Raw genomic sequence first — 27,775 nt, forward strand, 5'->3', positions numbered from 1 at the left:
CAAGGTTGGGCAGTATTTCAGGCTAGAACTAGAGGTACAAGGGACAAGAAATATCCTCTAGAGGAGGAAGCAGGCAAGGGCAAGCAGGCTGTGGACTGCATTGAGGGCCGGACTCGAGTCCCAGCAAAGGAATGGACACCTAAGGAGTCAAGGTCAAACCCCAGCCATGGGGCCAAGCACATGAGGTGGGATTTGGGGAAGGCTGTCGCTCTGTAGCCCTTTCCACCCCTGCACACCTCCTCCCCACATGCCAGATACCTAGACACGTGGCACCCAGGGACCACTGTCCCTGCTGGTGGGGACAGAGCTTCCACTTCGATAAGGAGTTGCTGGAGAGTCAGAGGCAGCTGGACCTACAAAATGGGGGCAGAGCCTGTAACTGAACCGAGTTGGGGAAGGCAGATGTTGACAGAATAAATGCACTAAGAGTAATCACTTCAAGTTCCAACTCTGACTCCTTGTCATTTCTTGGAAACTTTTAATTTTTATATAATTTTAAATATACTCAGAAAAAATGCAAGAATAGCATAAAGAACTCCCCTAAGCTTTTTACTACAATTCTGCCAATTATTTACATTTTGCTTCATTTTCTTTGTCTTTTTCATTTGTTTCTGAATCATTTGTAATTTGAGACATTGTATTCCTCTATTCCTAAATATTAAATATTTCAGGGTATGTTTCCATAGAACAAGGATATTTTCTTATATTACCACAACACAGTTATCAAAATCAGGAAATAATACTCAGCCACCATCCATAATGTTTTGCTTTGTTTTTAACATCTTTATTGGAGTATAATTGCTTTACAATGCTGTGTTAGTTTCTGCTGTATGACAAAGTGAATCAGCTATACATATACATATATCCCCATATCTCTTCCCTCTTGCATCTCCCTCCCACCCTTCTAAGTGGGCACAAAGTACCGAGCTGAATTCCCTGTTCTATGCAGCTGCTTCCCACTAGCTATCGGTTTTATATTTGTTAGTGTATATATGTCCATGCCACTCTTAACTCCGTCCAGCTTACCCCTCCCCTTCCCCATGTCCTCAAGTCCATTCTCTAGTAGGTCTGCATCTTTATTCCCATCCTGCCCCTAGGATCTTCAGAACCATTTTTTTTTCTTTAGATTCCATATATATGTGTTAGCATACGGTATTTGTTTTTCTCTTTCTGACTTAGTTCACTCTGTATGACAGACTCTAGGTCCATCCACCTCACTACAAATAACTCTATTTTGTTTCTTTTTATGGCTGAGTAATATTCCATTGTATATATGTGCCACATCTTCTTTATCCATTCATCTGTCGATGGACACTTAGGTTGCTTCCATGTCCTGGCTATTGTAAATAGAGCTGCAATGAACATTGTGGTACATGACTCTTTTTGAATTATGCTTTTCTCAGGGTATATGCCCTGTAGTGGGATTGCTGGGTTGTATGGCAGTTCTCATCCATATGTTTTATAATTTCTCTTCTATTATTTTAAACTGTCAAGAGATTGAAATTTAATTAAATTTCTTTTTTCTTCTGACAGTGTTGGGGGAGGGAGCACACGCAATTTTTTTTTCTTCAAATGGATGACATGGAAGCCTTTTTCAAGCTTACAAAAAATACAGTTGGCAGTCAATAGCGCTACAACATAACGACACCAATTAGATAAGCCACCAGAGAGATCAGAGACATTTCCAAGTGATATACTTGCACATTTGTTTGCCTTGGAATTAAATTTTTACAGTAGTGCTGTCTGATTTTCAAGAATAAAACTGAAATCACCACTTGGTAAGATCTGTATATATGATCTTTATCTTTTTGTCTTAAACTCAGGAAATATCTATTGACAATGCAAATTCAATATATTTTCCAGATTTCCCCCAATTGAGTTAAATGGAGGTGTAGCCCCAAAATGAGATGTCTAACAAGAAAGCGATGGTGAAATGTGTTCTCATAGCAAAAGCTATCCAAAATGTATTATTAGGGAAAAAAAGGACAAAATATCATGTAACATATGATCCCTTTTGTTTAAAGCCAATGGAGAGGTATATGTTGGCATGAGCATAGAAAAACTCTGGACCTTACAGAAGAAATGAGTGTCAGCAGTGGTGAACTCAGCAGTAGCCTGGGTTAGGTCAGTAGGTGGGAGGGGAGCGAGAGGGGAGAATTATTTTTTTTTCATTTTACAAACAGTGTAGTTTAAATTTTTTACCATGTGCTTTTATTTATTTTATAGCAATAAAAATTTTTGTGCTAGAGAGGAAGAGTGGGAGAGAAAAAGGGTCAATGGTAGTTAGAACAAAATCAAAAGCCAAACTTATTTAAAAATGATGTGGCTTAGAAAGCAACAGCAATAGGCAGAATTATGAAAAAAATAAGTTGGATATATAAAATGAATCATTTTCTACCATCATCTATTTATATATGGCTGCCAGTTTTTTTCAGCTAGATTCATACATGGGTCTCTTAAAACTAAATTTTCACTAACGAGTACATTTTGGTGCTAATTCTGGTAGAGAAGACTGGCTGCTCTATCCCTCTGTACTTTCTTTTAAATTACAAAATTGATTAGTACTTAGAGATTTTTGATGAGTTAAGTTTAGGTCTCGTTTTATCAGCATCAGCTGATCTTCATGCTTCTCCTGTCCCTTCTCTAAAAGCAAGAAGCTTATTCTTAAAGAGCAAACAAACATCACAGAGATATTTGACCACGGACATCATGTGATTTCAGATGGCTTCTTTCATTGTATCTTCAGATTATCAGATTTATTTTTGTAGATCTTCATCCATTAGGCTTATTTCTCTTTCAGGCATTAATTTTTTAACTGGGAATGTAGCCCTTGGCCAAATCAGTATGAGAAGACATCATGATGTAGAGGGAATGGGGACTAGTATTTATTGTGTGCCTGGGTTGTGAGGTGCTTTACCCCGGTTATCTCATTCAGTCCTTCCATCAACCATGAGGGGTATGTGGTAATATTTCTGGTTTATTACTGGGGAACCTGAACCTCAGAATGTTTGAGAAATACTATCAGTAATTCATTCACGTACTCATTTGCTCAACAAATATTCATTGAAAGTCTGCTATGTTCCAGGCCCTGTGCCGGGTCTTAGGTATGCAGTGGCGGAATATAGATGTGGTCCCTGCCCTCCGTTAGCCTGTAGTAGAACAGAGGAGAGAGCCCCTGGACCAGCACACACTCAGATACAGTACAGACCCACACAGTACCTGGGCACACTGACAGCAACGGTATGACGCTGGGAGAGAGAATAACAAGAGACTCCTGTAAACTGGGAGCTCAGAGAAGGCTGTGCGTAAGTGCAAGTGAGTGGAAATTGGCAAGGGCGAGCAGTCCGAAGTGTGCCTCAGGCAGCAGGAGGCCCGGAGGGGAAAGCTTAATGTGCTGGAGGATCTGAAAGTGCCAGTGCGATTGGAGACGAGTAAAGGGGGAGAGTGTAGGAACTGAGGCTGGAGGGGAAGCTGGGGGCCTGGTCCAGTGACCGCTCAAAAATCTTGTTAGCGGGCTTCCCTGGTGGCACAGTGGTTGGGAGTCCGCCTGCTGATGCAGGGGACACGGGTTTGTGCCCCGATCTGGGAGGATCCCACATGCCACGGAGCGGCTGGGCCCGTGAGCCATGGCTGCTGAGCCTGCGCGTCCGGAGCCTGTGCTCCGCAACGCGAGAGGCCAAAAAAAAAAAAAAGTCTTGTTAGCACCGGTGGCAGTTTGGAGGACTGGGATGGGAATTCATGTTTGCCTAGATCCTAAAGCTTATATCCCCCCCAACTCTTTCAGCCTTGCCCTCACAGACCACTCTAGTGTTTTCTTCCACACTGTTTTCCAGAATGGCGAATGCACTGCTTTCATTATTGACGACACCTAGTGTTCATGAGGAGAGAAGTGGAGGGCTAGTCTGTCACTTGATGATATAGAGGGGATTAGAAAGTAGGGGCCTGGGCGAGACGCCTAAGAGCGCAGTCTGCAAGGAAAACAGTTCAGGTGATCTAGAGCAGAGAGGTGACAGGAACCAGGAACCACTCAAGGAATTCATGGAGTACGGTATTCCACAGTAAACGGAAGCTTCCAGAACCACACAGAGCTGTTAACTGGGATTCCCCAGATATAGGCAGTCAGTATATATGGGATTGGATTGACAAGGATGTTTCAAGGTTGTTTACAGCAGGTGGGAGCGGAACTGATGGAAATGTTACCAATGAAGGGAGATAAAGAAAGTAGGCACCTATGTGTGAGCAGAAAAGCTGCAGGAGTTTGGAATAAATTCAAGTAGAAAGGCTCCAAAGGTCAAGAATGTTTGAAGGTAAGAAGCAGCCGTCTCCAGGCTGTCGCGTTCCGTCAGTGTATGAAGCAGGCAAAAGTCACTGCCCTTGTGTAGTTTCCATTCGTGAATATGGCAAAAACCGGGATCCTGTATGCTCAGTGGGCTTTCAGGGTGGGATTGGGGTTAAGGAGGTGGGTCAGGTGAGAAGCCTGTGGATGCTTCTAGAGAAACATGGTCAGAAAATAACTACGGAAATGCATAGTACTTACGCCCCAGTAGTTTTGGGTTTTGAGGGACAAAGCCAGAAACTAAAGAAGTGCCTCTAAAGTGGAGGTTCAGATACCTGTTTGGGCCACGAAAAGACCCCTCCCCACCCCACTGTCTTAGTCTGTTCAGGCTGCTATAACAGAATACCACAGACTAGGGGACTTTTAAACAACAGAAATTTATTCTTTCCAGTTCTGAAGGCTGGAAGTCTGAGGTCAGGGTGCCAGCATGGTCGGGTGAGGGCCCTCTCCCAGGCTGCATGCTCCTCCTTGTGTCCTCACAGGGCAGGAGGGGTTAGGGAGCTCTGTGGGGTCTCTTAGAAGAGTACTGATCCCATTCATGAGGGCTCCACCCTCCTACTTAAGCACCTCCCAAAGGCCCCGCCTCCTAATACCATTACCTTGGGTGCTACGATTTCAGCATATGAATTTGGCAGGGACACAGCCAGACCGTAGCACCTCCTGAATCACTATTCGCCAGTCCCCCTCCTACGCTGCCTGCTGCCCTTTATAAGTACATTGTAGAGCAAGAATGCAAAGTCAAAATGTTGGTAGCTTGTTCTAATGAGATGACAGTCAGGGCTGTTACCTTCTGTGAAATGATCCTTTGTTTTAGATTTTTAAATGATTGATGCATCCTAATTTTGTATTATCAATATTTAAGCACTTCCTTGGAATTTGCAAGTTCCCATGATAGGTATTACGACATTCCTGTTAGTTTTATAAGTGCTGGGCTTCATCATTTTAATTCCAGATAACTATATTTAATAGTCATCACTTTGAATACGAATATGTTTAAGTAAAATGTCAATCAACAGGTTTTTATATAAACAAGGAGGTAGCAGTTATTTAGAGACAATATTCATAGTCTCATTTATACATTAGATGGACTGCAGTAGGTTCAGGCTTAGCAAAAAGAGAGTTTAGGAGGATTTCCTGTGCAATAACAGCTCCAGAACAAATTATTTTATGACTCAATTAAGGAGCATTGACCTACTGTGAGTGTATGTCTTCCTCTCAATTTGAGTTTTTCTAAGAGAAGCTCATGGCTAATTCAGTCCCTCGAAGATGCAGAGTGTGCACTAAAGTGATAATTATTCCCATGAGCTCCCTGAAATCGCCGAACCTTTTAGTCATATTAAAAGCGCACGTGTGTTGAGTGTGCTTTGGCAAGAAATCTGAGGCTTTATTATCAAGTCTAAGTACTTGGAGATTGTTTGGCCTCGAGGAACGAAGGGTCTTTACCACCCCTGTTCCCCGTCCCTCTCTCTTCCCTCTCTGCCAATCTCAGGCCCCTTTGAGGGGCCACATCCAGGCCTGCCCTCCCCTTAAGGGCTTAATGCCTTCCTTATTTTCCCATCAAAACCGTTCTCCACACAGCAGCCAGAATGATCTTTTAAAAACACATGTCTATTCTTGTCACTTCTCCACTTAAACCGCTTCCAACTGTAGTAGGATAATGTTCCAAATGCCTCTCATGGCCTCCAAGGCCTTGCCTGTCTGGCCCGTGCACCGCGCTGTCCCCACTGCCTTCCCCTCTCCGGACACCCTCATCCTGACTCTCCTGCCAGAGACGCGTCTTTGTCTGCACAGCACCCTTGTTCCCCGTATACCTGGAAGGCCCCCTGGCCCTTACCTCCAAGCCTACTCAGCCTCAGATTCCACGTCCTTGCCCTGACTCCCAGATCTGAATTTGCCCCACTCTCTACCCCCAGCCATGTTTTCAGTGTACCTTTTTTACTTCTATCTCCTGGCACCACTGCACTGAGATGATTGTATGATCACGTGAGAATGGCTGTCCCCATCCCTAGAAGCAAAGCCTCTGGGGATCCCACTGTGCCTCTCTTTTCCCCTTGACTGATTTAGTGAATGCATTTTTCTCTCCCTTTCCCTCCAGGCTAATCTGACTCATCTCTGTGACTAAGTGAGGGCTGCCTAAGCTATATTCCTCAACGCCCTGCTCTCACTTGAGAGAATTTGAGGGTCCCTCCACCTATTGGTCGGGATCTCTGCACCTTCATAGGCCAGGAGTGAGAGAATTTCAAACAGGAAGTTTGACTTTTTTTTTTTTTTTGCGGTACACGGGCCTCTCACTGTTGTGGCTTCTTCCGTTGCGGAGCACAGGCTCCGGACGCGCAGGCTCAGCGGCCATGGCTCACGGGCCCAGCCGCTCCGTGGCATGTGGGATCCTCCCGGACCGGGGCACAAACCCGCGTCCCCTGCATCGGCAGGCGGACTCTCAACCACTATGCCACCAGGGAAGCCCCATTCTAGGATTCTTAAGCGATTCAGGTTTGGGAAACTTCCTCCATTAGAGCTGTAGTTGTGATTATTGCCCTCCAAACTACAGCTCTTGCAGGTTACTCATGAATTAAAAATGGCCGGGAGTTGGCAAACAGATTTTGCCTCCACTTAGAAATATCTATAGTAGAGCCGAAGGATGAATTAAACATCACTGAAGAAGAGGCAGTGGAAGTTCACTGTGCCCTGTTAGGTCGATGCTACAGAAATCAAGAAACGAGGAAAAAAGAATAAGTCGGCAGTAAGAGGTAAACTCGGTCAAGCCAGAGATCTGCTGTGAGAGAAGCGGTACATATGGCTCTAAAAGGGTAAAAAGAAAAATTCTGCATGAAGGTTTCCCTCTACAACTGCTTTACTTTTTCCCCGTCTACTCTTCACGTCTTTAAGAATTCTCCAGATCTCTGGGATTTTAGAGCAATGTGCCATGTCCATTTTCCCACCATACGTTACACATACAGAAGTTGTGAAAGAACTCTTGCCAAGAAACAGAAAAGAGGGGGGGCCTATACTTTACCTCCCTATTCTAAGTTATTCTACCACATAATCAGGATACTTTCAGAGAAAGTACAGGCAACCTGTTTGTCATTACATTTCATGAACTCAGCTTTAATACTTTGGGAGACCCTAGAACAGATGTAATGAATGGGACATGATGACACGACGTATCCCCACACCCCTGGTAGAGTCCCCTCTATTCTTCCCCAGCCTTGGACACTACCCAAGCTGTCATTAGCATGTCATTAGCATGTCCCTTGTTCTGAGCACATGTGCATCGCCCCTATACCCTCAGGTGTTCACAGCAAGGCCTGTCCATCATCCTCATGGCTTCCTGTTTTAAATGTTTTTCTAGTATTGATATCCCAGCCTAAGGATGTTATTTACACTTTTCCTGAAACCTGAAGATCTCCTAGGTGGATGGGGTTGGTGGCAAAAGGCAGGGGACAGTTGCTGGGAAGGCTTGTACCCAAAGCTGAGGTCTGTGCCTGGCTCCTGCGGAATGTGGTGACAGTTGCCTGCTGGCAGCCTAGATGCCTTGGCAGCGGGCAGCAGCTTGCAGAACACCCAGGAAAGCCCTCAGTGTGTCAGGGAAGCCTTGCCTTCCAGGGTGGGGAGTTCTGCCCTACTGGGACCCCTTCTTCTCTTGTCACAGAGGATCTAGCTAGGGTTCAGGCTGCCAGTCTTTATTCTCTGTGTGTCCTGCTTGGCAAATTGAGACTGGCCTTTAGAATATGACATATGTCTACTATGCCCCCCTCCTCCAGCAGACACCACCCAACTTTTATATCTGGCTCCCAGGCTACAGCTGGGCCATGTGGAGCCATTGCGTGGAATAGAGAAAGGTACCCCCTGCTCTGGGTGCGAGCAGCCCCAGCCTGGGGCTCAAGGCTGTGGAGCAGAGCTGGATTTACCCACAGCCTCCCTCGGCCTGGTGGCTGCTCTGCCAGCCTCCCAGCCAGGCTTCCTCAGTGGCTTTGGGGGGACAGTGAAGGGGCTGAGAGATGGACCAGGTTTTAACCTTCCTAAGACTGTCATCTTTTGTCTTTTCTCAGAAAACATTAGGATAGCCAGTGGCATATCTCCACCTTGATTTAAGAACAGGCTTCTGGCCTCACTAGCCTGAGGACTTCTTCCCTGCACTGACTTTGCTTTAAAAACTGGCCAATTGTAATTTAGAGATTTTTGTTTTTTAAGATTTTGTTAACCAAAATCAGTTCTGATGGCTGAAAGGCTTTACTTATTTTTGTTCAGTTATTTCTGGGCTTCCTCTCCTGGGCTCATCCCTTCTCCTTGGACTGTTTTACCATGTGGGTATGAAAATAAGCAGTATATTATAAAAGTACTTTAGAACATTTATTCTTTAAATTCTTATTTCTCCACAGCTCCCTTTAGCAGACAGGCCAGTGGATGTATTGTGGGTCTTTATATTGTGTGTGTATCAACAGCCTCAGTAATAAGAAGTCACTTAGAGAGTGTTCTTCCCTAAAGCTGGAGACTCTGCTTGGGAAATATCATCAAATATATTGGGATTAGTTTGATCAATTCTTGATTGTTTATTACTACTACAGTAATCATTTATTAAGGGCCTAATATGTGCTGGGCACTTCTCTAGATTTTATTTCTCATCCTCCCAATGGCCCTGGAAGATGGGTGATATTATCCCAGGAAACTGAGGTAAGTAACTTACTCAGGTTCACACAGGTAGCATGTGGCAGAATCAGAATTAAGACCCCTTTCTTGTGTGATTCCAGCATCTGCATGCTTTCTATTACATCAGAGGCGCTTGGGTTTTTCCACTGAAGTTCTATGAATGTAGAGGAAATCAATACATAACGCCTTGGGTCTAGACCCTTTGTAGCTAGAAGTAGCCAGAAGCAAGCTCAAAATGTCTTTGAAGTCGCATGCTTTAATCTTTAAAATTTATGCAAATTTAGTTTTCTGCTCCATAATATAAAAGTAATCCTTCAAACTATTTGACATAGAATAAAATGTAAGCTCTAGGAAGAGCTCCTGTTAACCCTTGTCACATACCCTCTTGCCCTGCCGGGTGCTACACTGGGGGGGGGATCTGCACACCTCAGTTGGAGAAGGGCAGCATTGCACCATGATGCGTCTCAGTTAAATTCTTAGTTCTACCGGTTTTGTCGACAACCCTTTCAGGTATGGAGCAGCCTGTCATTTGGCCAATCTGCAGCCACAGATGTCTTTCTAACAGAGAATAGAATCCCTAACACTTCATAGGCAAATCCTAATTTGGTCTTGGTTGATTCTTCATGGAGATCTTTGAGTGACATCTGTCTGGCTGGAAGTTTAGAGATTATTTAATCTTGTGGTTTGTAAACTTTTCTTTTTCGGAAGCAAAAGTCATCTTTCAAATGAAATTGCTCTTAGAACTCCAAATTATATATCAGCTAAACGTGAAGACACTCTAGTTGAAGGTTCTGCCTGCATGGTACCCTTGCCTGAGGGTCCTCCAAGGAGCCCAGGGTTCTGCAGAAATAGGTTTTAAAAACCCATTTCACCCACTCCCCACCCTCCCCCTCTGGCAACCACCAATCTGTTCTCTGTATCTCTGAGTTTGGGTTTTTTTATATTTATATATTTTGGATATTAACCCCTTATCAGATATATGATTTGTAAATATTTTCTCCCATTTAGCAGGTTATTTTTTCATTTTGTTGATTGTTTCTTCTGCTGTGCAAATACTTTTCAGTTTAATGTAGTCCCACTTACTGATTTTTGCTTTGATTGCCTTTGCTTTTGCTGTCAAGTCCAAAAAAAATCGTGCCAAGACCAACGTCAAGGAGCCTACAGCCTATGATTTCTTCTAGGAGTTTAATGGTTTCAGGTCTTATGTTCGAGACTTTCATCCATTTTGAGTTAATTTTTGTGTATGGTGTAAGATTGTGGTCCAGTTTTATCCTTTTGCATGTGGCTGTCCAGTTTTCCCAGCACCTCCTTTGTTGTAAATTAAGTGACCATATACGTGTGGGTTTATTTCTGGGCTCTGTATTCTGTTTCATTTATCTACGTACCTAATAAATTATTTTTAAATTCAATTCAGCAATGACATTTATGAAACAATTAGAAATTTGCACTTGACTGGATATTATGGAGATATTGTTACATTTCTCAGTTGTGATAGTGGTGTTATGGTTTTGTCTGGGGGAAGAAAAGAATCCTTACCTTTTAGAGATTGCTACTGAAATATTTATGGATTAAATGATATGATATGTGGAATTTGCTTCAGAATAACTCTGGGAGGGGCAAGTGGATAGGAGTGTAGATGAAATAACATTAGTCATGAGTTAATTACTGAGGATGGATGTTAAGTATGCGGTGTGGTATTCTTTCTATTTTTATATATGTTTGATAATGCCATTCACATTCCAAAAGTCAACGATAAGTGTTAATATCCTATTATGTGCAAGACACGGTACGCTGTGTTGCAGGAGATCGATGTTTCACAAGTGCAGGGGGCCTTGTCTGCTTGTTCTCTGCAGTAAGCCCAGTGTCTAGGACACAGTCTACACGTAGTAGATGCTCAGTACAAACACACGCTGAAGCCCAGCCCGCACTCTGCGCTCCAAACGGCTGCTCTGTTTTCTGTTCCCAGGAGTGGCAGCCCTGGTAGCATGCTCCATGAGCCAACCTCAGACCTAGTGCTATGGAGTTGAAGGAAGGTGGAGTCCTGTTCATTTAGGAGTCAGCAAGGTGCTTCCCTGGAGTTCATGGAAATTGGCATTGAGGTCCCCGAGACAGATTGCATCCATTGCATCCAAAACAACATTTCTAAGCAAAGCAAAATTGCTCCTTTAATCTAACATGAATTATTTCTTTCAGGAGCCTGTTAATGTAGTTGCTAACAGTGACAGGAATACCTCAAAAGGCTGTAGGGGGTCATAGAACCTTCTTAGAACATAACCTAGCCCATCTGCTCTCTCTGAGCCTGTTTTGTTCAGAGTCCAGCATAATATTATGCCCAGAAGTGTGCTTTGATCAGTGCTTTCTCATGAGGAAGAAGAGTAGATAGTATCATAAGAAAGAGGAAAAGCAGAATTGGGGAATTATCAAAGGAAATGTCAGGAATGCAGGGTGATGGCTTGGTCCCATGTGTATGTTTGAGTGATTAGTTAACTCAGAGGCAGAGAAAAATCATGATTTTAAATGTTTGCATGCAGGTGTTAGTATAGTTGCCTCAGAACGAGAAGAAAAAAAGGATTAAAAAAAAAAAAAAAAAGCTAGTCACATCTTGACTAGAAAAAGGCTCTTTTGAGAACTCGTCAATGTTACTTTACAAACACCATTCAAATCTACCAAATGGGCCAGATGGCTGCTCAAATACTGCATGCTGCCAGCTGCCCATTGCTACAGATGAAGTCTTTTTCTGCTGACGTCTGTGTAACCCACAAGCACGTTATAGACTGTTGATTCCTTTGATGCTGTTTAACATTTATGTGTCATCATAATTATAAACCATAAATATACATGACACCATGCAATAAATAAAATTGCCCAGCTTTTCATTCTGAAAGCGGAGGAGGCTGTACCTATTACCTGAGAAGAGAGGATGTCTTACACTCATTTTCCATTCTTCGTAAATGTCACTCCTGTCTTGTTGGGTGCTCTACCTACATGCTTTATGCTCACCTAGCCTTATCCCTTCAAAACAGCACAGACTCCCAAGGCTAATATGTATCGCTGAGCCCCAGGTTTTAAAGCAGGCCTGGACCAAAAAAGTTAGGGGGAGACAATTCATGGGACTCCAAATAGTTCCAAATGAAGCCAAACTATTCTATGTGACAACAAATCGAAAGTTCTTTGGAGGTCACATAACGGGCAGGTGTACAGTGTAAAAAGGAAGTTGGTAAATGGCGATGAATCAGCTTCTTTCAAAACAGACATTTTCTAGAGATGCATTTCTTTTTGCTTTGAAAGACAGCTGATTCAGTGCTATTCACCTGTTAAGAAGACAGCACTTTTATTTGTATCTGCATCTGCAAAAACCAAATGTCTTTTCCCTCCTCAAAAACCTGAGCATGTGTTTGAGAGCATGAGAAAATGGGAAAGAGGTGGAGGGGAGGGTAAGAGCCCACACCGTTTGGTTAATCAGTCACAAATACATGGAGGAACGGGCTGTGATAGAACTCCCTCCCTAACAGGGGCTCTTTCCGTCTCATCCGGGAAGACCTCTTTAGAACACAGCATTTTTATTTTAGGCCACAGAGCCCAGACAGCACGCTCCGTGGCTCTATAAATACAAGACTCAGATGCTTCCTGACACCCAGCGTTTCTGCTTTTTAACATGTAAATACACGAATGCTCAAAGTGAGTAAATATCTGTACACTGAGTTTACAATCTTGTCTTTCAGAAGTATCGACAGTACATGGCAGGACTTCTGGCTCCTCCTTATGGTGTTATGGAAACAGGCTCTAACAATGACAGTAAGTGAAAAATATGAACATTTTGTCTATAAAAATCTGTTGTGCGGTATGTGTTTTCATGTGACAAAAAAGTACTTCCTACACCAGCTTGACAGTAAGTCTCCAGACTCTTTTGTGGATAAACAGACCCACCAGCCCACACACTTTTGAGTTATTTTAAAAAATTGTTTCTATAGTATAATTTTGTGATCTTAGCTGATAGAGAGAGGTATGCCCTGGTACTAGTTGGAACTTCAGCATGCTTTCCCAGAATACCTTCATTTTAAAGGGTTGTTTCTGGGCTCTTTTAAAAATGGGGTTCATGAACTGTGTTTGTCGTAGACACCTGAGAGCCACACCTTTTGCTTATTTTGATGCTGCTGATCAAGGAGAGAAGCAACAGGATTCATTCTTTATTCTTCTTAAATCGTGGCCTCTTCAAATTCCAGGCCTTTTGTAAGAGACCTGGAATCAGCCAGATCAGTCTCTGGCTGATCATGCAAGAAAGGAAGTTTTTCTCTGTGACGCTCTTTTCTAATGGGTGCCCACTAGACTCGAAGAAATCCTGTGTCCTGAGTCTGTTTATCTGTTCATGCATGTCAGAAGCATCTTTTTAGCACGCGATACCATCACTGGGAGTTGCTTGTTGAGGCTCCGGGTCCCCTTACTTGGCTCTTGTCCGTATATGTGTTACAAGGCAGCGAGCCCTGGGGTTTCTGAAGCTGTAGCACTTCAACACTGACACACTGATGGATCGAGTAGTCCACTCCAAGCATCTTCAGAGCCAGAGTCACCCTTCCCATCCTCTTCCTACCTCCCTGAATTCTCATTCTCACACTCAGACTTGTCACTCTCTACAGGTGACCCTCCTTCCCGCTTGACCAGGATCTTAAGTGAGCTTCTGTCCCCTCTGTTTCCCAGTTTCTTGGCAGTCTGTGCCCTCTCTTTCTCTGTTTCTCTTCTGTCCTTGGAGAGGTGGGTGTTGGAGGGCAGATCTTTCTTTCCTTTCATTTCTTCCCCTGTTCTTGATTTTTCTCTCCTGGCTGATCAAGGGATGACCAGTAACTGAGCTGGAAATCCCAGCTGTGCTGTCTCCTAGCTGTGTGACTTCCGTTAAGGCGCTTAGTGTCTCTGTGCCTCGGTTTCCTCATAGGATTGTTGTGAGGATTAAATGAAGCAAAATGTGTCAAATGTTTAGAAGCAAGTGTGCCGGGAATATAATAAGCACCCAAATGATGTGAGCTATTATTTCCTCACCACCAGTTATTCTTTAACCCCTCAGTGTCTTCCTTCTGCCATATACTTCTTGACTCAAGCCATCTGAATTCTCCAGTGACCAACCAATAGCCAGCCTCAGTCATTACTATTACACATTCTCTATGACTGGGTAAGATTTTCCGTGTTCGGATTCCATTCTCCCTTGGGTCCCAGCCTCCACTGCATTATCCTGGTTTTCTTGTATCTCACTGGCCACTTGTATTCTTTCCTGGGTATTCTTCCCCTCAGCTGGAAGTTTAGACAGCCTTGGCTGTTTTTCTCTTTTTTCCTCTATACTGACCCCTCCACCGTTGCATCCTTTCTTGCAACTGATACAAATCTGTTTGAGTCTTACAAAGGGCAGGTAACTTTCCAAATGACTACTGATCTGATTCTCTTTCCACCCGGATGTCCTGCTGGTCTCATACACTCAAAATATCAGTAACGGAATACATCGTGATTCCCACAAACCATCCTTCCTCCTGAAAGTGTATTTCCATTCATAATTCCACTTGGCCTCCCATACCAGCTACTAAACCTCCACTGTTTGGGGGTCCTCTTTTCTCTCACCTCCACCCCCTGAAGTTAATCACTTGTCCATCCCTTGTTCCTTCCTGTGTAGTGTTCACAGTCTTTCCTTTCTCTCCCCTCTGCAGCCCCCTGGCTGAGGGCCTCATCACCCTTGACCTGAGAGCAAAGATGGCTCAACTGGCTTTGAACCTTCATTATTTCACTCTTGGTTTACCCTACACCTGACTTACACAGAACTTTTTAAGTTTACTTTTTATTATGAAAAGTTTCAAGCATACAGAATGATACAGTTAATACCTGTATTGTCAACACTTTAATTAGTATTAAACTTTAATACTTAAATAAGATTATTAATAATTTGATAGGTATTTTCATATTACTATTTTGCCATATTTCCTTCTTCTAATCATATATATACATTTCGGCCCAAATACTTCAGCAGGCATTTTTTTTTTTTTAACATCTTTATTGGAGTATAATTGTTTTACAATAGTGTGTTAGTTTTTCCTTTACAACAAACTTCAGCAGGCATTTTTGAAAATACAGACTTTTCCATGCAAAAACCACACCATTATCATACCTAATTACTGGTATGATTTTCCTTAATAATATCCACCACTAAATCCAGGTCCCAATTTCCCCAACTGAATGTCTGTGTAGTTAATCGTTCAAACTGGGCTTCAACGAAGGACCATGCCATTGCCTCTGGTTTTCATGTCTTAGGTGTCTTTTAATTTTGAAAAGTCCCTTCCTTCCTTTTTCTTGATCATACCACTCTGTTGCTCAGAACCTTTAATGATGGTCCATTGCCAGTCATGGAAGGTGAAATTCCAAGACTGCTAATGCCTTAGCCCAACTTGCAAGTTCCTGCATGGCCTGAGAGCACCTTTTCAGTATTATTTCCCTACAAATACCCTAATTTCTATCCACTCTGATATGACGATTTGTACAACTGTGTGTTTATCTTATTAAACCTCCTAGAAAGTAAGCTTCTGTTACAACCCTGTATCTCCTCATTAGTCAACTCTAGTCCTTGCAAACGGTCGTTGGATGGATGGATAGATGGATGGATGAACTCAAGACGAATTTCAGAGTGCTGACATTGGGCCACCTTTACTCTTTCTGGCAGATCCGAGAAGTGATGGCAAACATGTTCATTAACACTCTGCTTGAGAGGACGACCCTCTCTGTCCCCGTGTTTCCTGCCTGAGCATTTATGTCCTGATACGATCCCAGTTTGGGGGTCAAAGTTTAATTAGGGTATGTTTCCTGATAATGTATTCTTTTCTTACCCCTCCTGCTTACTGCTGCCTATTAGGATGGGCACTCGGTGCTTTTAATGCCAATATTTTAAGTCCTGTATGGCCCCTTATTAAACACATAAAGTCCTGCTTTCTCAGAATTTGGACGTACTATATTTTTGCATTGCAAACCCCCTCACACCACCCCAGTAGTTCTAAACTAGGTGCACGCCACACATAAAAACCACCTGGACTTTTGTCTCTTCAGTGTAAGGCCTCTTGTTCTCACTGTACTGGGGCCAGTAAGCTCTGCTGGGGCTGGTGACCTTCCAGTATGGCCACCCTTACCATGGCAGAGTAGCAGACCCAAAGGACGTACAAGGGACCAGTGCCGGCCTGGACCAAGTGCTCATGAAATGTGTGTAAATGAGTGAATGGACGAATGATTAACTTATTTGCTAAGAAAATTGAGACACCCCTGGAAACAACCATTGCCTGCTTGGACCTGACTTGGAAGCAGCAGCAGTTTGCTTTGCCCAAAATAAAAGTTGCGTGCTAGTAGTCTTTATGTGAGGCTTGCCCCCAGGTTCACATTCCTGGAGCGGTGTCAGGGGGGTTGCCCTGGAAAAATACAATATGTGCAACTTAAGAGTTGATGTGTTCGTCTAAAATTCTGAGTGTTCTGGTGCCCGAGACAGAGTAATTGCTCTGAGACAGTTGCTCACATGGTGTAAAATAAGCAGGGATGGATTTTTACCTCTAGGAGAGTAAAGCGTATGGTAGAAAAGCAAAATAAGTATGAGATTTTATCGTCTGGCACACAGCCCTGCTCCTGATTCATTGATTTATTTATGTTACAGATTTTGGTAGGTGCTGCTATTTTTCTAAGCAGCATTATGTATGTTTTTATGGAAAGTCAAATTGAAAACACCCAAATTTTACTTGGTTTGATTCAGCAAAGGGATTTCATTGCCATTTTGCAAGTTGATCTTACAGCTCATGCTCTTTTTCTCTCTCTCTTTCCTCTTCTAGGGATTCCTGACAAGGAGAACGTGAGTAGCTACTCTTCTCTGCCTAATTTGTAAAAACTGTCATAAGGTAAAAAATAATTGTGGTAACGCTACCATCAAAGAGAGCTCTTTATCCACATTCAACAGAGCAGTAAATATTTTTCTAATCTTATTCTGGCATCTTTGGTGAGTCACTTTGAAACATGAAGGGGAGAAGGTTGATTGCTCTGACGTGGTCATCACATGTCCTTGATGTTAACTAGTCCAAAGAAACGTTATTCTAGGGACAAACAGTATAATTGATAAGTGTTTTCTTTTTCCCATGATGCATACATGGCAGTAGAGCAAACCACTAGTTTAACAGCACATAGAAAATTAGCTGTTTTTCCTTAGTAGGAATACAAAATATGAGATTTCAGGCCAGTTGATTTTATAATTGTATCCCAGTGCATTAGAGTCAGTATTTCTCTTTGAAGTCGAAAATAATGAATTGCTCTAATTGGTCAGGGCAAACAGGTAAGAGAGTAGGTGCTTTAGGATAAACCTGTCACCAAGAACCAGTGCCAAGTACTCCTTCTAAGGCCGGTAGTGGTGTAGTGAGTGGCATTGTCTTTGCACGCAAATAATAATGATATTAACTGGAATCTAAATTTAGACAACAACATGGAAAGGTTAATATGGAAGTGTGTAGGGATTAATCTTAAGTGGTGCTTGGTGGCTCTCAATTGTATCGACTTGTCGTTGTGTTCCGCAATTGCTGTACCCAAGTGACAGTGTTACAGAACTCTCTCCCTTTTCTGACCTTTCCCTGCTTTTGGGCCAGTGGTAATTTCAGACTATTTCTGTATTCCTTTTCAGAGGTCTGACTCTAGCTTTCTTTAGGTCTTCCTGTTTTCGTAATGTTGGTTTTAAAGGGCTGGTTGGGAATTCTGGTCCACTGCTATACCACTACAAATTTGGGTTCAAGACCTAGCAATGTCACTCCAAATCCTCGTTGACTTGGTTCAGCAAAGGACTTCAGTTCCTAGTTGTGGGACTTTGCACAAGCCACTTGACTTCTCTAAACATCCTTGCCTCATCTTTAAAATGTGGATGTTGGTTGTGACTACGTCAAGAGGCCATCGTGAATACTGAGTGAGATAATCTGTGGAAAGCATAGAGAGTCATACAATAGAGCTCAGTAAAGGTGAGGACTGTTGCAATAATTATTTTCTCAAGTCTTGTATCATTTTCTAGCTGTCTTTTCTCCTCTGAAAAATGCCCTACCCCTTATAAAGTAACTGTCCTTTTACATTTTATGGCTCTCCTTAACCTTGAAGAACATTTGGTCTGGTCCAAAAGCATCTATAGAGACATTTGGTCCATGCCAAAAGGTCCTTGATATTTGTCCTATCCAAAGCCATTTGTCATGGACCAAATATGCTTATGAACTTTTTGGATACAACCAAATTTCAAGGACCTTTTGATGTGGACCAAATGTCCAATGGACGTTTTGGACATGATCAAATGTCTACTAACCCTCCTTAAAATGTCTTTGTTCAGTGAACCTTTGTAATGGCATTTTGCTATTTAAAAAAATGTATCTTTGTATGTTGAGTAAAGCTGTAGATGATCAGGTTCATGGAGAGTCTAAGACAATAGGCTTTAGATGCTAAAGTAACTGATCTTGGCACCATTTTGGACATGGATGTCCCAAAGCACACTGTAACAAATAATACATGGATCATTAGCCAAATAAAGATGATAAAAGGGCCTGGTGCTTCCTCATCAAGGGACTGTCAGTGGTGTGGAGAGCGCACACAGAATGGCCAGGCCCCAGGAGGTCTCAAATGTTCTAAGCTTCAAAAGGATGCTCTGTGTCTCTTAGGCACCCAGTAACCTTTAGGTTGGACCTCCCCACAGTGGAACGACAGATACAACGTTCTAAGCAGAAAGCCTGCCAGCTGTCATGTAGCTCACTTCATGACAAAAGAGGAATTTGAAGTTTGCAGAAAGTCAGATACAATGAATTTAACAGCGTCTTGCCCTCAGAGATTTAGGGGGCTGGCCAGCCTGTCTCCCAATAACTAGTCATAGTACATACTTATTTGTATTTGTTTGGGTCATTCTATGTCAAACTCACTAGCAAGAGGAAGCATACTTTTTCTCTATCAGCAAGTAGAGTGGATACAACATCACCACATGCTATTAGGAAAGCTCTCCAATGCCATCAGTCAAAATAAAGCAAATGAGATGAAAGACATTCATGAGTAGAGTTGAAGCTCTAGAAAGATAAAAAGAAGCCTAAGAGCCTTAAAGTAGTGTTAATGTTAATTGAATTTTTTCCTTTATAAGAGACAAATTGGGGACTTCCCTGCTGGTGCAGTGGTTAAGAATCTGCATGCCAATGTAGGGGACATGGGTTCGAGCCCTGGTCCGGGACGATCCCATATGCTGCGGAGCAGCTGAGCCCATGCGTCACAATTACTGAGCCCGCACTCTAGAGCCCGTGAGCCACACAACTACTGAGCCTGCGTGTCACAACTACTGAAGCCCGTGCTCCACAACAAGAGGAGCTACTACAATGAGAAGCCTGTGCACCGCAACAAAGGGTAGTACCCGCTTGCCTTAACCAGAGAAAGCCTGCGTGCAGCAATGAAGACCCAACCCAGCCAAAAATAAATAAGTAAAATAAATAAATATCTTTAAAAAAACAAAAACAAAAACAAGCAATACAGAAATGTCTTACTTTAAAAAAAAAAGAGAGACAAGTTGTGTTGGATGATATCTTTTATCCTTTACCTTTTTAAACTACATGATGGGCAATATTATATTCCCTTTATGTTTCTCTAAATAGCAATAATATGCCTGTGGACTGAAACAAAAGCACTTAGACTGTTGTCTTAGTGTCCAAACAGATTCTTTGTGGAAAGAATAAATTCTTTTTTCTAGCTCTACTCCTGATTTTGTTAATCACCATGTTTAACTTTTAATCAAATATGCAAACGTCAGTAAATGGTGTTTTTAGCTGCCTTGCAAGCTATATTTTATTTCCAGACCGAGCCTTACCTTTCATAAAAAGAACTTTCTTTTCATAAATTGCACTTCCATAGAAACAAATAGGTTGGCAGTTAACTTGCTGGATTATTTTTGTCTACTACTTATTATAATTCATAGGGACATCATTCAACTTTAGATGACACAGGATACTGGAACCTGTAAAATAGTTGATAAAAATGTTAGAAAAATTAACATTGAACCAATAAAGCAAGAAGACCATTTTGTCAGGGTTGCCATTGTTTGGGATTGTTGGTTTTATAGATTCTTCTCTGATCTGTTTAAATTTTATTTTATTTTTTCTGTCTCCTATAAGTGGCATACCTGACTGACCATGTTTAACACAGAACATAAAATTCGCAATGAAAAGAACGCTTTCTAGCTGAATGTTACGGTTGCCCTTTGACGGAATGAGCTTGTCTATAATATTTTGCTGCGTAGATAGACTTCGTTGCTTATTGTACTCCATTCTTTTGAGAGGCAACTGCTAAGGAGTTTTGTAGTTTTAGAAGTTTATACGTTTCTTCCTCAGTATGGAAGGAGCCAGAAAATAGACTCAGGGAGATATCAAAATAATCCCGTTCTCTGATTTACAAACGTCTTGTTTCCAAAAGGGTCATTTGAGGTCTTCATTTTTTAGGCAGTGATAATGTTGACAGTGTGATTAGTAAGCTTCTTGTGAAATACGCAAGGATATGTTCCCAGTATAAAGCACTATCAACTCAGAGCCCAGAGGTTTCCCAAGCACTGGAAGAACTGATGCTAGATGCTAATAACAAGCAAGGCTGGAGGTTTTGCAAAGCTATTTTGTTGGTCTCCTTTTAAGAAGATTACTTAAATTTTCCCAAACTTTTAAAAAATCATGGGTTATTTATATGAAGAATAATTTTTGGAAATTATTATAAAGACATAAGGTTTTAAATGGCAGACAGTAAGGAGATAGTTTACATGCTTTGTGAAAATTCTCGTTAAGGAGAGAGCAATAATAAGCAAGTAATTACTAGTGTCGATAGGTTAGCAATTTTAGGAAATTTTAGGGACTATAATAACATTTATCTCTATTGTTGCTCTTTTTCAAGGTTAGAGAAAACAGATTAGAATATTTTCCACCAATAAATGATGATGTCTTATTTTACCATTGTAGATTGCCTATGATTCTGGGTCAGATGAAGAAAAAGGAAATTGTGTATCCTTATAGAAACTTAAAATATTTTTTAAAAAAAACTTAAGAAACCCCATAAAACTCTGTAAAACCTTTCAACTCCAGCTTTCAAATTGAATTCAAACCAACAGTTTATGGTGGAACGCAGTTTTTAAAATCCTACTTTAAGGGCTTCCCTGGGGGCACAGTTTGAGAGTCCGCCTGCTGATACAGCGGACACGGGTTCGTGCCCCGGTCCAGGAGGATCCCACATGCCACGGAGCGGCTGGGCCCGTGAGCCATGGCCGCTGAGCCTGCGCGTCCAGAGCCTGTGCTCCACAATGGGAGAGGCCACAGCAGTGAGAGGTCCGCATACTGGAAAAAAAAAAAAAAAAAAAAAATCCTGCTTTGAAACATGACTGGTAGGCATCCAGAGCTGATTGGGACATCCTGTCCAGAGTTCACAGCTTTACCCTAGCAGCCATTTCCCTCTGGTCTAGGGTGAGAATGTTTTAACCAGCACTGTCACCACACTGAAGCAGCACACATGTGACTGGCTGAGGGTACGAAGCTCTACACAGGAGAGCAAACCAACCAAACGCTGAAGGCAGAAAGTCCTGAGCTGCTCGTTTTCATTTGAAGGACAAGTTGTTTATCACCCAAGAGAAGATTAGATTTAGCAGTGTTGCTGGCCCGAAATTACGCGTTTGTAGTGTGTAAATACTCATTCCTTAGCTGGCCTATTAGAACGTGTAGCTCAGCAAGTCGAGACTGATTTTGCCCCACCTCCCAGGAAAAAACAGCCTGTTAATGTCGAAGGTGCCAAGGACAACTTCAGCTCTTGGTCTCTGAAGAAATGTTTGTTTTCGTGTTTGTGAATTATGCATTTTATGGGACAAGAGGCCCTTGCTGAATTTCTTTCTGCTTTTTATTCCATCTCTTCCTCTCCTCATGTAAAAGCTGGCCTGTGCCATCTCTCTCTAGCTTCTGCAGTGGCATACTGATTGAATTTTTTTCTCTCTCTTTTAAAAATTTTATTGGAGCATAGTTGATTTACAGTGCTGTGTTACTTTCAGGTGTACAGCAAAGTGACTCAGTTATAAATATACATATATTCATTCTTGTTTAGATTCTTATATCGGTTATCACTGAATATTGAGTAGAGTTCCCTGTGCTATACAGTAGGTCCTTGTTGGTTATCTGTCTTATATATGGTAGTGTGTGTACATTCATCCCAAGCTCCTGATTTATCCCTCCCCGCCACGTTCCCCCTTTGGTAACCTTAAGTTTGTTTTTTATGTCTGTAAGTCTGTTTCTGTTTCTGATTGAATTTTTAAGAGGATGTGTACTTGACCTTCATCTACATAGTAAATAGTAAGTGCAAGGAACGCTCTGAACATCTGATCTTCTGTTGCCAATTATGCCATGTGTTTGTTGCCTCTGAATGTTCTTCGGCAGTGTTCACAGGACCTGCAAGCTGTGAGTTAACTTGATGAAAGGGCACCTATCGGGGTGTATTGGGGTGGTGGTTCGCTAATATATTTTAGAGTTATTTTATAACATTACAAATTATATTTGGTGACTGATTCAGTGTTCTAATGTGGGTGTGTCTACATTTTTAGGAGGAGAGCCTTTGAGTATTGGTGCCATATGCTGATCTAGGGCTGACACTGAGTTACACCATATAACCTTGCTTTGAATATGTTCTCAGTGTTTTCTGTAGTCAGAATATGACTTGGGCAAGATATCACAGAGAACCTGGGTAGTGTTTAATGGTTAAAAATAATAATCATAAAAGAAATGATATTCCCCAATCTCTAGCCAGCAGTCTCTCCCTGCTCTCACTTTAACAAATGCCACGGCCTTGAGGTGAGGCTGTTCACTATTGGCCCTCCTGCTGAGAATTAGTTCCACTCTCAGCAGGGCCAGGAACATAATGTCATGTTGATAGTAAGACACTACACTGCTGATTCCAGAGTTATGGGAGAGTACATTGCTGTCTTCAGAAATATTTTGTTCTGTGCTGCAGGCAATTATGTTCATCACCAGAACTTGGCGCTGCTAGCATGTTATCTTGATTGACTGTGAGAATAAAATATATAGTATCGTTTATGTTTGATGTATTTGAATGTTTATTGTCCTTGTTTTGACAAATTGAAACCAAATTATTTGCAAAATACATCTTAGGTTTAGGAGAGAAAATTGTAGTGTTCTCAGATTGGATAAATTAATCTAGTGATTACATGTCATTTAGGATTTGGATTCTTTTCTAATAATTCAGTGTCAAGACTGCCCTGAGTCCATAGATATTAAAATATTCTATAGTTGTTCTCTTTACCTTTAGGTAAAATTACATTATAGATAGATGCACATATACACACCCACATGTACATATATGGACACATGCAGATGTATATATAAATTTATATTTAACCATTTTCATTCTTTAGAATTTCCAGAAAAGAAATTGTAACACCAACTTTTTGTAATATGATCAGCCTTTGTTCAGAGTTCTTAGTGCCAGTTTTTATAAATGTTCAAGTTCTCTCCAGCTTCGTTTTATTTTCTATTTTCCTTCAGTCAAAGAATGATTCAGAAATACCCATAGAATGTGCTGTCTAGTTGCTTGAAAACCTTTAATCGAATGCATATGTATTGATGGATCCCAGGCCCCACGTGGAGCCATGAAAATAAAGTGTAGCACCTTCAGGGAGTTGCAGCCAGGGATGGAAGCAGATGTGTGAACACAAGCCAGCACACTGCAGCGCTGTGGCACGTGTGGTCGGGAGGCCGTGGCGTGACCGCGTGGCCTTAGAGGCTCTGCAGGCTTGAGTTAAGTCCAGCTCTGCCGCTTACTAACCATGTGAAGGTGGACAAGTTAGTTAACCTTTTACTCCTGTTTCCCCACCTACAGGGTAAGAGTACCAGTAGTGTGGGAGTAGTGGCATAGCGGGGGAAGCCGAGGGGCCTGCCAGGAGGATTAGTGAGATGAGGCAGCCCAAGCGCCAGTGCTGGCACCCCTACATACTCTCAGGAGGCACATGGGGCCCTGTGGTTCTCAGGAGAAGGGGAGGGGCTCAGAGCAGGCCTCCGTGCGCTCCTGATGGAACGTAGATGTTACCCAGGTGGAAGGGAAAGGAGAACGATGCATGAACAAAGGAACAGAGTACCAGAGCTTTTCAAAACCTTTCAAAATCAAAAACTTGTCATTATTTTGGACTCTACTTGCTAGGAGCCCTTTCCAAGTTGTCAAAATCTGACTTCTAAGCTTCAGGCATTTCAGGGTTCCAACAAAACACCATTTTTTTTTTTTTTTAACTAAAGGTTGATCTGTTTTGAATGCAGATAGGGAATTAGCTTGAATTTCTCCCTATTTGTACATCCCAATATCATGCCTTCCTTTTAAAAATGACAGATCTAGAGCTGATGCCTTTGAAGCCTATTGTTCACTCTGATCTCCAGCTCCTTTTCTGCTATAATTGCCCAGTCAGTGCTCTCTGATTTCTGTGGTTCTCTTTTGTTTTTTTCCCCCTTCTCTTGAACGAATCACTCTGCAAAGCTTTCTATTGAATTTTGACCTCTTTTTCCTTTTCCATTTGTCAAGGTTATTTTAAATTTCATTCCAGTTTTCCTAAGTGCCAGCCACCCCACCCAATTGGGTATCATTGTCAAATTTAATAAGAATGCTTTTGATTCCATAGTCAAGGCTTTAATCAACATGTTAAATCTAGCAGCATTCAGCAGAGGACCTAACCTTGTGGAATTTAATCTGGTTTCTGCTAATTTATTTGCATACATGATAAAATTATCCCATCCGGACATGAAAAAGAAACGTAGGAAAACATACTATGAAAATACCCCGTAAAACTGGTGCTAAGCCATTAAATTCACTTCCATCCGACTTTCTACCTATTTGTAATTTGACAGAAAAGGAAGATGAGAATTTTATTTCTGTCTCAGAATATACTAATATGACTGGATTCAATACGTATTCATTGTTATAGTCTGTGTCCCCAGAGGTGCATCAGCTTCTGTGCCTGACACTTAATAGCCAGCAACACTGAACAAGTCTTAGCTCTCTGACCCTCAGTTTCCTCATGGATAAAATAGTGATTTTTGATACATTTTGATACATGTTGGGAGATCAAATAAGGTAAAGCAGGGGGGAAATTCCCAAACTTTACCCTGCTCCCAAACATAAAACACTACATTAAGCTTCCCTGGAGTTTCATTCCAAAGGAGATCGCACCCTTGTTGGTAACCTCAGTCCAGGGATATTATCCTAGACTGGGGATCTCTGAGGCTGTCCAGTAGGTTCTGGTTTAGGAGGAGATTGGGTCTGGGAAGCCTTATAAAAGCTTGCGTCCTATTAGGAGTTGGTCCAGTGCTCAATTCTGGGAAGACGGCAAGATGCCAAATGAAAAGTCGTTCATCTTAATGTCCTTGTAACTTAGCTCAGCTAAGAGAATGAACAATTCTGAAGTCACACCAAGCACTGATTTGGTGCTGTAATTTGATAGCCCAATCCCAAACAAAGTGAGGAAACCACACCCAAAGTTGACTACAAAGGCGGATGGGGTAAAGAGTAAGAGCTGTAAGAGAGTAGAGAAAAGAAGATAAGCTGGAGAAGGCTCCTGGCTCGTTTGGTGGCCCAGCAGAGAATCATGGATGTCATCATGGCAGTCCACCCTGCACCTTCTAGTTTTAGGGTATGTGAGCTTTTTAAATATTATGTTAACAAATTCTTCTATTTAAATTTTCAAAGCATTGCAATGTACAACTACCTAGTAAAGGAATTTGTAACATATTGCAAAAATGGCTGTGTCATTCAACAAGATGTTCTTTTGGCTGAAACAGGAATGGTCCCTTCCCCTACACGCACCCGTCCCCTGCTCCCTGAGCTTTATATTTTATGTTTTCTTTTTGGTGTCTCGAATGTTCAGAAAAACACTTGGGCTCCCTCTGGTGGCTGTTCCAGTGTTTCTACATGTCTAACCTTACAGCTGAAGTTTTAGTTACATGGCGCAAAATGTTTGGATGAAAGTGGAAATATTAATAGTACATTTTATTTTCTTTTGTAAGATGACTGGTACTTGGAAACCTCTGAATTAGCCAAAATATCCAACTCATTCATTCATTCATTCATCCATTCATATGTCTTCCAATCTAATATATTGTTGATAATTTCACTTTACTAAATGAAGGGGCATCTGATCTGCAAGTCCATAGAAAGATATTGAGTCCCAATCCTGTAAGTCAAACAGATTTCCCCAAGAAGTGATTCTATTAACAAGCAAGTTTTTATAGAATGCTTACTGTGTATTAGCCCAGAGTTGGGCATTATGGGAAATATTTTGTTACTCATCATTTTAAAAATATATGAATAAGCTCTTCTGTAACAGTTGGCAATGTTATATTATTTCTTTTTCTTCTTTAAACTATATTCCCATTCTATTTACCACATAGAATTTTATCCTATTGTAATGAATCTTTGTCTAGGCCTGATTACTTTTAAATTATGACAGTGTATTAGTCAATATACAGATTTAGCTACAGTAACAAAGACCCAAACATAAGTGTCTTAAATAAAACGGAAGACAATCTTTCTTCGTGTTAAGTGTCCAAATGTGAGCTGCCAGGGTTAATGTGGCACCTCCAAGTTGTAATGTATTTTTATGATTGAAAGTCTCTTATTGATCACACTGTTATACTTTCATGTATCAAAAATAAATATATATTTAAATCTTAATGTTGTAAAATTTCTAATAACCATAAGTTTCCTTTAAAATTTTTCTTCTGAATTGAATGATAGTTAGTAGTAGTATACAATTGTCAAAACAAAATAAATATTTTATATATATTTAGAAATCATTATTAAATATTAAGTTATAACTGTAAAGGCATCATTGAATGACTTGGGTGCTTTTTAAAAATGAATTTGTTATCTATAGGCAGCAGGGCGTTAACATCAATTCTCCACTTCTTGGTTTTTAGATATGTAAGCACTGGAAGAGCTTGTTCACGTAAATAAGCTGATGAGAATGGAAATAGTTTTACATAGCAATGTCACTAAACTCTGACTCCTGAGCAGCTAATGTGGTGCCTCATGGGGAGAGGGAGATGTTGTCACATTGGAGGCTGTGGGAAGTGTTACATTCTGGGTGGATTTTGAAAATGGAGTCATAGGATCTTCTGATGAGTTAAATGTGAGGTGAGAGAGAAGGAGAGAAGTCAAGGACGACTTAAGGGTTCTTGGCCCAATCATGCAGAAGGATGCAGCTCCAACAGCTAAGAAAGGGAAGACTGAGGATGAAGTGAATTTAGACACCTAGTTTGAAGGTCATTATACTAGACAGTATGCAGGAATGAGGTATAAATAGGCTTTTGTACTGTACCCCTGTCCAGTCAATAGTTAATGATAATAAACATTAGGTTAGAGAGTGGTAATAATGAGATTTGATTTTAGGTATTTATACTGAGTAGTATATGCCTGGGGCATGAATAAAATTAGAATGTTTCTGAAAGAATTAAAAATAAGACAAAAATAAGCAAGAATTTTACTAGGTTTGGCTCCCCCCTTCTGTTATATTTTGTAGATTTTAGGAGAATTTATGTTTGTGAGCAAATTTTGTGTATAACTGCAGGTATCACCTTCCAAATAAAAGGTTAATGAAAAGTTGATTTATGGAATATTTCAAGTAGAAATAGTAAATGAATCAAGCTAACAAAGTGTGACTTAATAGACATCCTCAGAGACCTAGGATGAATAGGTAGAGGCATATTATTGGTAACTTAGCCCACA

The 27,775-nt window shown here is 41.4% G+C and overlaps 1 protein-coding gene across 5 annotated transcripts in view; it reads left to right on the forward strand.

Annotated features, from left to right (window-relative positions):
- RAPGEF4 (Rap guanine nucleotide exchange factor 4) overlaps nucleotides 1-27,775 on the forward strand; it is a 318,384-nt gene that overhangs the window by 160,869 nt on the left and 129,740 nt on the right. For all 5 annotated transcript variants that reach the window (XM_067026319.1, XM_059055418.2, XM_067026317.1 and 2 more), the window contains 2 exons: nucleotides 12,706-12,778; nucleotides 16,819-16,838. In XM_067026319.1, the coding sequence (XP_066882420.1) occupies nucleotides 12,721-12,778; nucleotides 16,819-16,838 (78 nt within the window). In that variant the 5' untranslated portion in view covers nucleotides 12,706-12,720. The remainder of the gene's footprint in view (nucleotides 1-12,705; nucleotides 12,779-16,818; nucleotides 16,839-27,775) is intronic.

This window comes from Kogia breviceps, chromosome 2 (assembly GCF_026419965.1).
Source record: "Kogia breviceps isolate mKogBre1 chromosome 2, mKogBre1 haplotype 1, whole genome shotgun sequence".
NCBI lineage: Eukaryota > Metazoa > Chordata > Mammalia > Artiodactyla > Physeteridae > Kogia > Kogia breviceps.